The following is a 12,243-nucleotide window of genomic DNA, read 5'->3' as shown; positions in this document are numbered from 1 at the left end:
GGTTAAAGCATCACCATCGCCAAAGCAATCATAACAAAGAGAGAGAGAGAGATGCTTTTATAAAAGCCTTTGAACATTTCTTCTTTGAAACACCAGAAAAGAAAACAAGTAATTTAATGTAAAATGCTGAGCAAACATATGGATTCTTTCTTTAGCCAAAATGGCACTACATTTCTTATATTAAGCACTCAAGGGCACATTCGTATGTTCCAGTTTACATTTGCTGTCATGAAAAAAATTGAAACAAGGTAAATTACTAAATGGTGTCTGAGGACCAGACTTCCAGGAGTGAAAGAATTCTATATTGGGCCTCTATTACGTTTGGAAGTTTCCTGGGACTGCCTATGAAGAAAATACCTATACCATAACCGTAAAATATATATATTAATAAAAAAAAGTAATTATAATATTCCACAAGGTAGCCTATGAAAATGTGAATGAGGGCTCACTAAGGTAAAAGCACTCCGCCAATATAAGGTTGTGGAGATATTATAGACCTACTAATTTAGATATATGTGAGAGTTGTGTATTTGTGTATGTAGTGCCACATGAAAGACAACTCAACTGATCAAATGCTTTGATTCTAAACAGGATGATGTTCTATCCCTTGTCTCCCAGATCTAATGCTATTATGGCCTAGATATAAAGATGTCTTGATAAGAGATAAATATGTATTTCTCTTGTTGAAATAGAATGGGCAGGTTTTGTCCAAAAATACAATAAGTTGAATCAGGTGTGTTAGTGCTGGACTGAAACCAAAGCCTGCACATAGTGGCTTCCTAGACCAGAAAGTGAGGATCAAACTCAGGTATTACATTGGCTTTACACCAAAGTCACTCTAGTAGAGTAGCATAGGCTATACATAAATCTACAAATGGGTAGATGGATGGATGTACTGACATGGAGATACCACCATTACACCTTGGCATAATGCCACTGTAATGTGGAATATCACCAATTTGACACTGAACTACATGAATTCAGTTAACCAAACGTTTCTAATAGGCTTTGTTTACCTTCCATTGATTAATGTTTGAATAGATCAAGGATGTTGCTATGGTCAGACATGGATGACACTTTATTGGCATCCCTTTGGCACATGTAGCTCCAACTCCTTTGGATCCGTGCCTGGCTAAGTCTCTCACCGGCATGCTGCGAAGCAGGGAATACGTCAACAATGATGGTTATCCATACATAACATACTTTATGTCAATAATGAGGTAGTTTATCTCAATGTTAAATACATTATATCCGTTAAACCAACAATGGTATCATTTATTGAGCATGGTTCAGCAAAATGCCAATGCGATAAAAGTCTAATCATTTGAATAACTTCAGTTGATATTTTTTCTAAGACATTTATGTACGACAAAGCGCGCAAGCCATTTGACTAAAATCGCAGGTTATTAAATCACATCTATTAGTCTAAGCAGTATAACGTATACACATTATGTCATCTATTCATTCCGGTAGGCAATAAATAAACATAATAAAGTAATTGAGCAGTGTTTCAAGATGCAATTGATACATTCGTGTTGACAGAAATTGGACTGGACCATGCGACTGGTTGTCGAGAACTTACCCAGTGTCAATGTTGCCACCAATCTGTCCTGTCTATTTTAGCAAATGGAAATAGCAAAAAAGGACTATATGATATTGGTTTGCATGGGTTCAGGTAACATCAGGTAACATTAAATCTATTTCACTCTTACTGAAGTTTGCATATGGCGCACAGAAACGTAATGAACAATCAATCAAGTGAATATGCCAGTCAACGGTTGGTTGAAGAGAACAGATAGACCGAAAGGCATTGACTATAAAAACAAATTAATGTCAATTTTGACTGAATAAATAGGCTAATAAACTCAGTTTGACTTGAGATGGCAAGAGGCACTAAAGATTAATTGTTTTATCGACTGAAATAATAATGTATGTAGGCTATCATTGTCGCGTAATGGGCTACCCAAGACCACATGAGTTGAATTTCAATGTAGGCTACAGTAAAATGATCAATCAATTAGGCGACTGGAGAGAGAAAGCAGGGTGTTGGAGAGAGAAAGCGTGGTCGTGGATGCTGTGTTTTGATTGGGCTAACCAGGAGACTCGTAATGTGCGCAGTCCGATATAAACCCATGCAGACCAGCGCTCTATCTGTCATGCTCGTCAAAAGAAATCAGTGTACGGTCCAGGGAAGCCGCATTGTGTAGATGGTAGCCTACTTAGTAACCTAATAGATTTACATTGTTGAAAACACGGCACTGTACATCTTCAGAGCTGTATGAACTATAAATAAGATAAGCAAGAAACACTATTTGTATTTTGTTAGATCATCAGTGATTATTGAATAATGCCTTTGAGGACCGGACTTTTTCTTCTAATGGTGCTGATTGCATCTGCATATGAACTGGATCAGAACGAGTCGTATTCACCCAGAAGAGCCCGCTTTTCAGCAAATACCCCTTGTAAGTAACAAACAGTCTCTTTTACAATATTGCATATTTTTGAGCGGATGCGGTGTTCTCATGCACATATTTTTTTTATCCTATATTACCTTGTATGCACTGCACAGTATGGGGGAGAAATGTTTGCCATTTCATGATATGCAGCTCTGTTTCCAAGTGAACGAACGCCTTGATCGACAGGATAATGAATAGCTGAACAAGGATAGGTTACTCACCGTTACCGGTGTTTTACCGGCAACAGATGAGTGCGAGTTTCGCAGTGACTGACACCTGTGCTTGAAAGCTGTATACCACCATCAGATGTTGAATAAATGGTCTATGAACAAATGTCTTTGAATTAATGGTCGTGTGGGTTGGTTAAACCCGATGAGTGACCGGAGGAGAGAACATGAGAGAGATTCATATTTCTTTTAGGACAGATATGGAAATGCATTGATGTAGGTGAGCCCACTTGTATCGTGTGGATCAATGCATCAATGGTTATTTGGTCACTGCCTTTACTGTATTATAAACACTTGATTTGCTTATAGATTGTGTCACATACTCAACAAGTAATGTCGTTTCAGTGTTGCGAATGTCATACATTAGTCTACCTGCAATGTTGCTTTACGCACTGTTAAAGATATAAAAAAAATTACCACAAAATAAACGATTTACAAGTGTTTGGAAACAACTATGGACCCATCATATTTTAAATGTATTGGTATTCTTCAAAGCAGTCACCAGTGTAAAGTGAAGATACTATTGCTGTAGGCAAAATAAATACGGACTACTGCACCCACCTGTGGCTACTGGCTACGGTCTTGACTGGATGAATGAAGCACCTAATGCCAGAACAAACTTGAAGGGGATAGGCCTATCAAAGTGAAAGCAAAGAAGGTGGAAACACATAGAGATAGATAGAGTACTCATTTTTGTATCTGTGCCATTGTAGCATGCGTGACCGCATGGGCAGCACCATTGAGGCAATCTCCATTTTGAAGTTGTCCACCTCCTAATGGAAGGATCAACCAATGAAGTTGAAGTCCCACTCGGTTGACTACATTAAGGGCCTGCTCTAGCCTTTTGGGGGCCCTAAACACTTCAGCATTTCTTAAATCTAATTTCCAGAAATTCTACGAGTTTAGCCATGGGGTGGATAGAAATGTTGGCAGTTTTAAAGATCATTTCCTGCAATTCTACACATTTTGAGTGAGCGTGACTAACAAAATCAATGTGGGCCACCCTCTGCGTGCCCAGTCGGTATTCGGTCAATATTACTACAAGTTTAGATAACTGGCTAGACTAACTTACCAATATTTTTTTTTTAGCTGACATAGCTAACTGACTGACTGTCAGTGACTGACTAAACAAGAGAAGAACTGTTGATGCACAACCAAATTTCGAACTGTACATTTTACTATTCTAACTCTCAACAGTAAGTTGAGGCACCGACTGAGTTCCTAAAAAAAGAAAGAAAGTGGCAGCCTGTAGCCATCCGTGACTACATTAAAATGGAAGCGCTCAATGGCGCTGCCCATGCTAAAATGGCCGTTTGGCCACTAGAGGCCTATATCTTTCTCTATGTGGAGACGTTCATTTCTTTGATGAAAGAATGTTGGCCATTGACCAGGAGTTCTATCAAAACTGCAAAACAGGCCATTTTTTAAAATTGATTTAACTAAACAGGTGGGGCTCAACCTTCCCTGAATGACGCGTCGCCACTGGGCATGATGCACGTCCCCACCCACTCATTCCAAGTCTGGTCTCATAGACTAGATGTAACATAGTAAATGTATATCCAGGACACGTATTTATGATATAACACGGAAGGTTACTTAAGGCAAAAACAAAAGTAGAGTTGCTGGTCAGGGTGGATCGGTTGGCGTATAATGCAAACTTCTAACAACCCAAAGGTTGTGTGTTCGAATCTCATCACGGACAGATTTAGCTAATTAGCAACTACTTACTACTTTGCAACTACTTAGTATGTTAGCTAACCTTAACCCTTTAACCTAACTGCTCCTAACAGAGCAGCACACCTTGCCCTTAATTGCACATACAGAACTAACATCAACAACATGCATGTCAGTCTTTCCTGATTGAGGGTTGACAAGAAATGTACTGCATCTTGTCTAGTTTTATGATAAATATTACTGTGATGAAAATTCTAGATTGTCTACATAATCAAATAACATTCAGCTCAGACACCCATACATTTATTTGATTTATTTAACCTTTATTTAACTAGACACCCATACATACCCCACAAGACATGCCACCAGGGACCCAAGTCCAAAACAAATTTACGGCAACGAATAGTTTTATACAGAACCATGATTGCATGGATCTCTCTTCCATCTCCAATAATCAAGCAAACAGCAAAATTGCCTTTTAAAAACAGATGAAATAACTCATGGAACAGCGGGGACTGTGAGGGGACACACACAAGCAGACACACTCTAACAGTCAGATTTTTAGTTGTATTATTTGTATTCGTTTTTTTGTTGTATTGTTTGTATATCATTGCATTTTACATTTGTGTGACTGTCCTTTAACAGTGTATCAGTGTTTTGTTACTTGTCATGGTTTTTTTTGTGGGCTGCAGGAAGAGTAGCTGCTGCTTCTACTAAAGCTAATGGGGATCCGAATTAACAAAACAACTAACCCTAACCCCTAGCCTAGCTAATGTTAGCCACTTAGCAAATGTTAGCATTAGCCACCTAGCTAAGGTTAGCCACAACAAATTGGAATTCATAAAATATGATACGTTTTTCAAATTCGTAACATATTGCACAAATTACAATTCTATGTGAAGTCCAGGTTGCTCATTCAGTAGGCTCCCTTTAAGTCCCTTTTCAATGGCTTGCCAACTGAAACTGCCCATAGTATTCCCATGCAATTAATAAAGTGAAAATAACATCTTTCAACTAAGCACGGCCCCTTAAAAGTGATGATATTGTATAGCAATAAAAAATAATAATAATAATAATGGCCTAGGTCTACATTGCAGGGGGCTGTCTACCACCATGTATTCTGTTTACCGGTAAATTAGTTGATGGAATAAGTGCTCATGCACTCTTTCCAAAAATGTGTATATGAGATGGTTTTCTATAGCCTACATTCTCAGAAAGGCAGTTGTATTAACAGTCCCATAAAATGAGCAGAGCAGTGAAAGGCCTAAATTAGGAGATAAGGCAATGAATGAGGTGTTATCTAGGTGTGATTATTAAGCCCTTATTTGTTATTTAAACCAATGCAGAGGTTACATCAGACTAAGTATCTGCCACATTGGCCTCCTTGGTCCTACCAATAAGAGATATCGAAGGGGTGTGCATCTTTAGAAATACAATTTCTATATTTCTATGCGTGCATCCACAGAATGTGGAAATGATCCAACGACCTGAGAGAAACACGGTGGAGGGACAGTTTGATTAGTGATTAGAGTGTTGTACCACTTAGAGATCACTTATCTGCTTGACAGCCATAGCGATTCATTGCTGATTTGCTAGTTAATTAGTGTGGGCTCGGCTGGACCCAAAAGGTTCACAGAACGAGAGTGCATCCATTTGTGATACAGTACATCAGCTCATTGTCACAATTGCTGTATGCTTACCATGAACTTGTCCCAGTCTTACTAAATGGACATTAGAGGCACTCATTGGAAGACATTTGGGGGTTTTCTGGATATTTTAGATCTTTGCCTCGTCAGAGTAGTTTACACAGCTGTGTATATCAGCTTGCTCTTTAATATTAAGTCTGAGGCTATATTTATGTGACACATGCACATTAGATCTATTTCTGAGGAATGGGGCAGTGACCCATGGAGGACAGGGTACTTGACTGTACTGTTAAGTGTGCACAGTTCATGGTGATGAGTGTCAGAGGTGGTTTGGCACACCTTCCAATTGAGCATAATATTATTGCCTTGTCACATATGAGGGTAATGGAAACAAGGGGTCTGGTGCCAAAAGTGAAAGTCAGCAGAACCTGATCCTGAATAAGCAACACTCGCACCAGTGTGTGTGGGTGTGACATGCCATGACTCCATAAGAGACCTTTGGGTATTTTTGGTGCAGTTGGTCACAAGTCTGTTCCAAGAACCAAAATGCTGGAATATCCATAAAATTCTTTCCCAGGAAGAGGAAATGTAATTATCCTAAATTGTCTCCCAGTCTTAAAGGGTTTGACATGTCCAGTGACCAGTCAAGTTGTAATTTGTCTGAATATTGATGATATCGGCATAGAATCAACTATGCATGTAAATTCTCATCAGATCACTTCCTTGTTTGGTTCACAACCAATACAGGCTGATTATCTTTCAATTCTTGTTGAGAGGTGTATGGTAGCCTGCCCCCTGCTAATGATCCCTTCCCTCTGTCTACAGCTGACGTGGCACGCTGTCTGAACAGTGCCCTCCAAGTAGGCTGTGGAGCTTTCGCCTGTCTGGAGAACTCCACGTGTGACACAGATGGCATGCACGACATCTGCAAGTCCTTTCTGTACAGTGCAGCTAAATTTGACACTCAGGTATGATCATTCTTCCTCTCTTCAAATCTGACACAATATGTTGCAGTAGATTAAACCTGTTGACTGAAGTTGAGTCATGTTCTGTGGTATGACTATGATATGTGGTTTTGTGCAGGGCAAAGCCTTTGTGAAAGAGAGCCTCAAGTGCATTGCCAATGGCATCACCTCAAAGGTGTTCCCCACCATCCGCCGCTGCTCCACCTTTCAAAGAATGATCTCAGAGGTTCAGGAGGAGTGCTACAGCAAGCTGGATATCTGCACTATCGCCCGCATCAACCCAGATGCCATTGGAGAGGTGGCACAGCTCCCAAGCCACTTCCCCAACAGGTGAGTTCCTAGAAAACGTGGGTCAAAGGGCTTCCATTTCTGTTTAACTTTATCTTCGTACAACAAAAGCTATGTATTTGATACCCTCACTCTATTGAAGCAAATACATTTCAGTGGGCTCCCAAAACATACTTTGAAATTGTACAGCAACAAAAATGCATGCTGCATCCTCTTGTAGGTTTTACGGTAAGCTCCTCCAGAGCCTGATGGACTGTGATGAGGAGACTGTGGATCTGGTGAGGGCCAGTATGGTGTCCAGGCTTGGCCCAGAGATGACCATTCTCTTCCAGCTGCTGCAGAACAAGCCCTGCCCCTCAGCTGCTGCTGCTATTGTTGCTGCCGTTCCAACTGGAGTGGAGGGCCGTGGGAGCTTGCAGTGGTCCATGGGTCCACACATGTATAAGATCCAGCCTGGTCTACGCAACAGAGACTCTGCCAGCCATTTAGGCAAGAAGCGTGCCACTGGTGACAGCTCCTAACTCCCACTCAGATCCAGAAACTACACACACCCCTCAAAAACATAAACAAGCTAACAGTGGTCTCTTCACTTGGGTATTTAAGAATCATTCCTCTCCAGACTGGAAAATAACATGCACCTCTAAGAGAATAGCCAATGTGTTTCAAGTATGTTTAACATCAAAGTTTGAGTTGTTGTGTGAGATACATTGTACCTTAGGTTAGAGAGGATCCCCTCCCCTAAACTATTTCCTAACTCTTATCACTCACACTGTTTGTTCATTGAACATGTTATTGTAGCACCACAACTTGGCCCAGTTCATTCCTGTTCACTTCCCATACTTGATATAGTATCATCTGAGAGCCTAGTGAGGATGATGTCCCTCTAAGTTTTCTGTCTAGGATTTCAAGCATAAACCTGCAGGTATGGTTCATATCTATAGAGCACAAGTGTTCCCAAATAATTTTGGTTGCAATATTCAAATGTGCATCCATTAGTAGAATATCAATTGATAAGTCAACAATATCTTCATCAATAGATCATTATTAATAGATGTTTCATACAGTTTATGTGAGATATTTCTATATTATGATGAGATTAGTCAAATGAGTGTGCTATATAAATCAGTGTCACATAGTCACTGACACAAACAGGATTTATTTATTTATTAATTATTAGTCTCAGATGGCCACAGCTAGCTCTGTGAGAGGCGTGTCCCTCAGATGAGAGCAATCCTAATCAACTTTGCGCAGGAAGCTACTTTAGACCGACCAAATAACTTGAAACCACCCAAAATGTCATTCAAAACAGACTTAAATGTGGTGAAAGGTGTTTAGCTAACGCCTATACCAGAGAATATAGCATTGTTTAGATACAACTACATATGTTCTGTCCTGAAACACTCAGTTCACAATAAGTATGTACCAGCAGTGTAACTTATGAGTAGGTGACCCCCTGAGATTGATAGAGGTCACCCCCTTGGACTGATGAACAACATTCTCCCTGGTGAATATGACACGGAGGGGTTGGATCATACACACTGACTTCCAGTGTTGATAATGACTATTTAAAAGCCTTGTTGGTATAATATTGATATTTATTTTCCTACTATATTATTTAAGTTGTTATTTTATGATGTTGCTGTAGTTTTAGTTACAGATATACAATTTTAAAGTGCAGTTTGGTCATGGCTCCTATTTCAATGGGGGCTCATGATCAAATACTATAGTATCTGCCACTCTCCACACTTTCCGCTCTGTTGACTGAATAGGACCCATGGTATGACTCTGTGCTGGACATAGGGGAACAACATTGTCACTTATGTACTGTTGCAAGGGGACTTTGTGTTTATTTTCCAAACCCAGTTAATAATGTTATAAAGGTAGAGAGAAATTGTGGTCAAGCCATTCATTGTACAGTTAACAAACAGATAAACTTGAAGACGGAACTGCAAAGCATTTGCTGAATCTATTCTTAACATCATGCAAAAGAATGTATCTCTCAGAAAGGTTACCCTAGTGACATAACTTCATAAGTGCTTCAATAGAGGGAGATTAATTCATCATGACTTTGAGCAGTGTATTCTCACAGTGCACATACCTGGCTGAGGGAGATGTACAATAGGGGAAAAGAACGTTAAAGAGATGTGATGGTTTTACAATACAAAATCATGTGAAATGTTAAGAACTCACAAACCTATGCAATAATCTCTCATYTGGAGGATTCACAYTYACACACAAKCWTGCCCTTTGTCACAAACAYWGCCAGCTGATGCTGAATYWATGTGGCAGCAGCTTATTTGCTCCCATACTTATAGTGAAGTAGCAGGCAATGCAATGTGCCCCTGGACTCCCCCTTTCTGTTGCTGAGTTTGTTGCTGTGGTCTCTGTTGTATTGTTTTTTGTTTAGTATTTTTCTTGGGATATAATATCTTGCTTTTAGTAGCAATATAGTGTATATTCAAAATAAAAAGTAAGGGAAAAAATCCCTCAGAAATGTTAAGACTGTATTACTTATGTTACATGCACACTTTGCATCTCTTATGACCACTAAAGGGCCACAGAATCGTTCAACACTTGTGATGGGTTGGGGCTACGTCCTTTCTGTACTGTTAATATCTCTGTGTCTGTAATAGCTGGACAAATCCAGAACAGTTGCTGCTAAAGAATAGCTTGCTCCCTTGTATGATGGATTATAATTTTCCCCTAAAACATTTACTTGGATATCTTTGGTAAAAACCCATTCACAGAACCTGGCATCAATCTGTATAATTGCATTTGACCATTTACATTCAGTTTGGCACTTCTTCTGGAATTTGTACATTTCTTTGAATGTTGCTTGCAGTGAATATATGCCAATGGTATTCTGTTTATTTCCTCTCCCTTGAGACTATGCTTATACATCCAAGTTCTGGGTAACTTCAGAGAATGTATCTTATATTGAATGTCTGTTCTGATGAGGATGTGCCCAAACCTAGATGGTTCATTATCGTATTTTAGAATGTGTGTTTCGTTTAAAGGTGGTGTATGAAAGTCTGAGAATTAAATTAAATTAACAGACTTACAAGACATGTTTTGTTCATTAGCCTTTTACTGCAGTGGGCTAAATCAGGGTCACACAATGTTTCTTGGTAGTCTTAAACAAATCTATTTTAGGTGTGTTCATAAATTCACTCTGAAGTACCAGTGCGCTCTGGGCGTTCGTAAATTCATAGCTTTTTCAGAGCACACACTGCACGCTCTGGACGCTCTGGCCGAGGAGTAGGGTTGATCCAAGCTTTCTGACCTCACAACTGCACTTAAGCACCCAAGCTAACTGGCTGAAGTTTGCTTGCTTTCTAGCTACTTCCAGACACAAATGACAGAACCCCTCACTCTGACCATTTTACTCGCCCTAGCAGAGGTGGTTTTCATGTTATGTAGAGCGTTGTTGACTAACTGTGCTGCTGGCAACAATTTAATTGTGTTTTTTGCCAACATTTACTGACACCGGTCATAAATTGCTCAGTTATTCTGTGCTCTTGCACACTCAGACGAGAGTGCCCGGAAATCGGCGTAGATAGCCAGAGTGGATTTACAAACGCACCCTTTGAAACTAAAGTATACACCTCACACACATGGTTATGGGCTTGATAAATGAAGACACCTGTACCGTGTCAGATATAGAGTTGAAATGTATTCCATTTTGAGTTGGCATCCCAATATTACACTTTGTATACATCACAGAATACTGAAATATAACAAAACCGTTTGCAAAGAAACACTGGATTTTATGCGTTAAAAAAATACATGTTTATGATTTATACAGTTATGAAAAATATGAATAATTCCACCCATGAGGCCACTAGAGGGCGATTTGGTCATTTGACTGCAGGAAAGAGCTACGCTATTTGTTGCAAATCAAGATTAGGGTGAATTTTGGTGATAGGCCTACTGGATTATTAGCTAGATCTATAGCTAAATCTATCCATAGTGAAATCAGCAGCAGCAGTTTCTTTTGATACACTATACGTTTAGGGCAGGCTGGGGACTGTACTCTGAAACTTCGTGGTACTCGTTCTTCTCAAGACTTGAAATCAATATAAATACAGTATACATGTTTTGCCAGAATTAAAACTACTGGGTTGATTAATAAGAATGACATCTTAATCGTAGTGACAGTTACTTTACTTTCAAATTCGTAGATAAAATTAATCAGTAAGATATTTGAGGAGATTGCTTGCTGAAGTTCCTAATACAATAGCTACTGTATGTTAAGCATGATTGATCCTTGTAAATCACTTGCACTTTAATACATACTCATCTACATATATACCCATACTGTAGATATGTATGGGGTTTTTCTCTGTGCTGAAACTTATGAAAGATACAAATGTATCATCTGTGTGTCTTTGCTGATTAGAAATAAACTATTATCATATCTGGCATATGGTATCAAATGTGTTGACTGCGTTCATTTTACTAACATGTAAACTTTGTTCTGCTAACACATACTGTACATCTAAACTTCAAATCTGAAAAAGAAGTGCAATTATTAGCAAGTGAATATCTATAAATAATTGTACTGTAATGAGTTGTTATTTGTCTGATGATATTACAAGCAGTTCCATCACTTGAGAGTAGATGTGCATATCACAATGGCCAATATTGATCTCCAGTCTGATTCAGAATAGGGAAGCTTGCTACCAATACCATAGAATATTACACAAGCAAGCCATATCTCCTCAGTGCTTTCTGGCTGTGACAAATCTGCTAGGACCCATGAAGTAGGAAACAAGGACAAATAGAGCATGTCCTTATGAAAATGAACTTTCTTAAACTTGAGCACAAACGAGCTGAAACTGCAAAGTGCCTGTACCATTGGAGTGCCCCAGGAAAAGAGAGAGCGGTACGCAAGTGGCTGCATGACCGCTATCTCAGTCAGAGACAGATATAATTTCATGCCAATTTGGAAGAGTCCTGTAGGGCTTTCTCATCAGCAGCACTCCAG

At 39.4% G+C, this 12,243-nt stretch overlaps 1 protein-coding gene across 1 annotated transcript; it reads left to right on the top strand.

The window, feature by feature from the left end:
* The first annotated feature begins 2,172 nt into the window (after window positions 1-2,172).
* On the top strand, window positions 2,173-11,672 carry stc1 (stanniocalcin 1). Its single transcript, XM_023978326.2, has 4 exons — window positions 2,173-2,462; window positions 6,829-6,971; window positions 7,087-7,298; window positions 7,477-11,672. Exons 1-4 carry the CDS (start codon window positions 2,348-2,350, stop codon window positions 7,775-7,777), a joined length of 771 nt encoding a protein of 256 aa, XP_023834094.1. The 5' UTR covers window positions 2,173-2,347; the 3' UTR covers window positions 7,778-11,672.
* The last annotated feature ends 571 nt before the right edge of the window (window positions 11,673-12,243 follow it).

This window comes from Salvelinus sp. IW2-2015, linkage group LG33 (assembly GCF_002910315.2).
Source record: "Salvelinus sp. IW2-2015 linkage group LG33, ASM291031v2, whole genome shotgun sequence".
Classification (NCBI taxonomy): Eukaryota; Metazoa; Chordata; class Actinopteri; order Salmoniformes; family Salmonidae; genus Salvelinus; species Salvelinus sp. IW2-2015.
The sequence above is the reverse complement of the archived record's forward strand: the minus strand, read 5'-3'. Positions and strand labels throughout refer to the sequence as shown.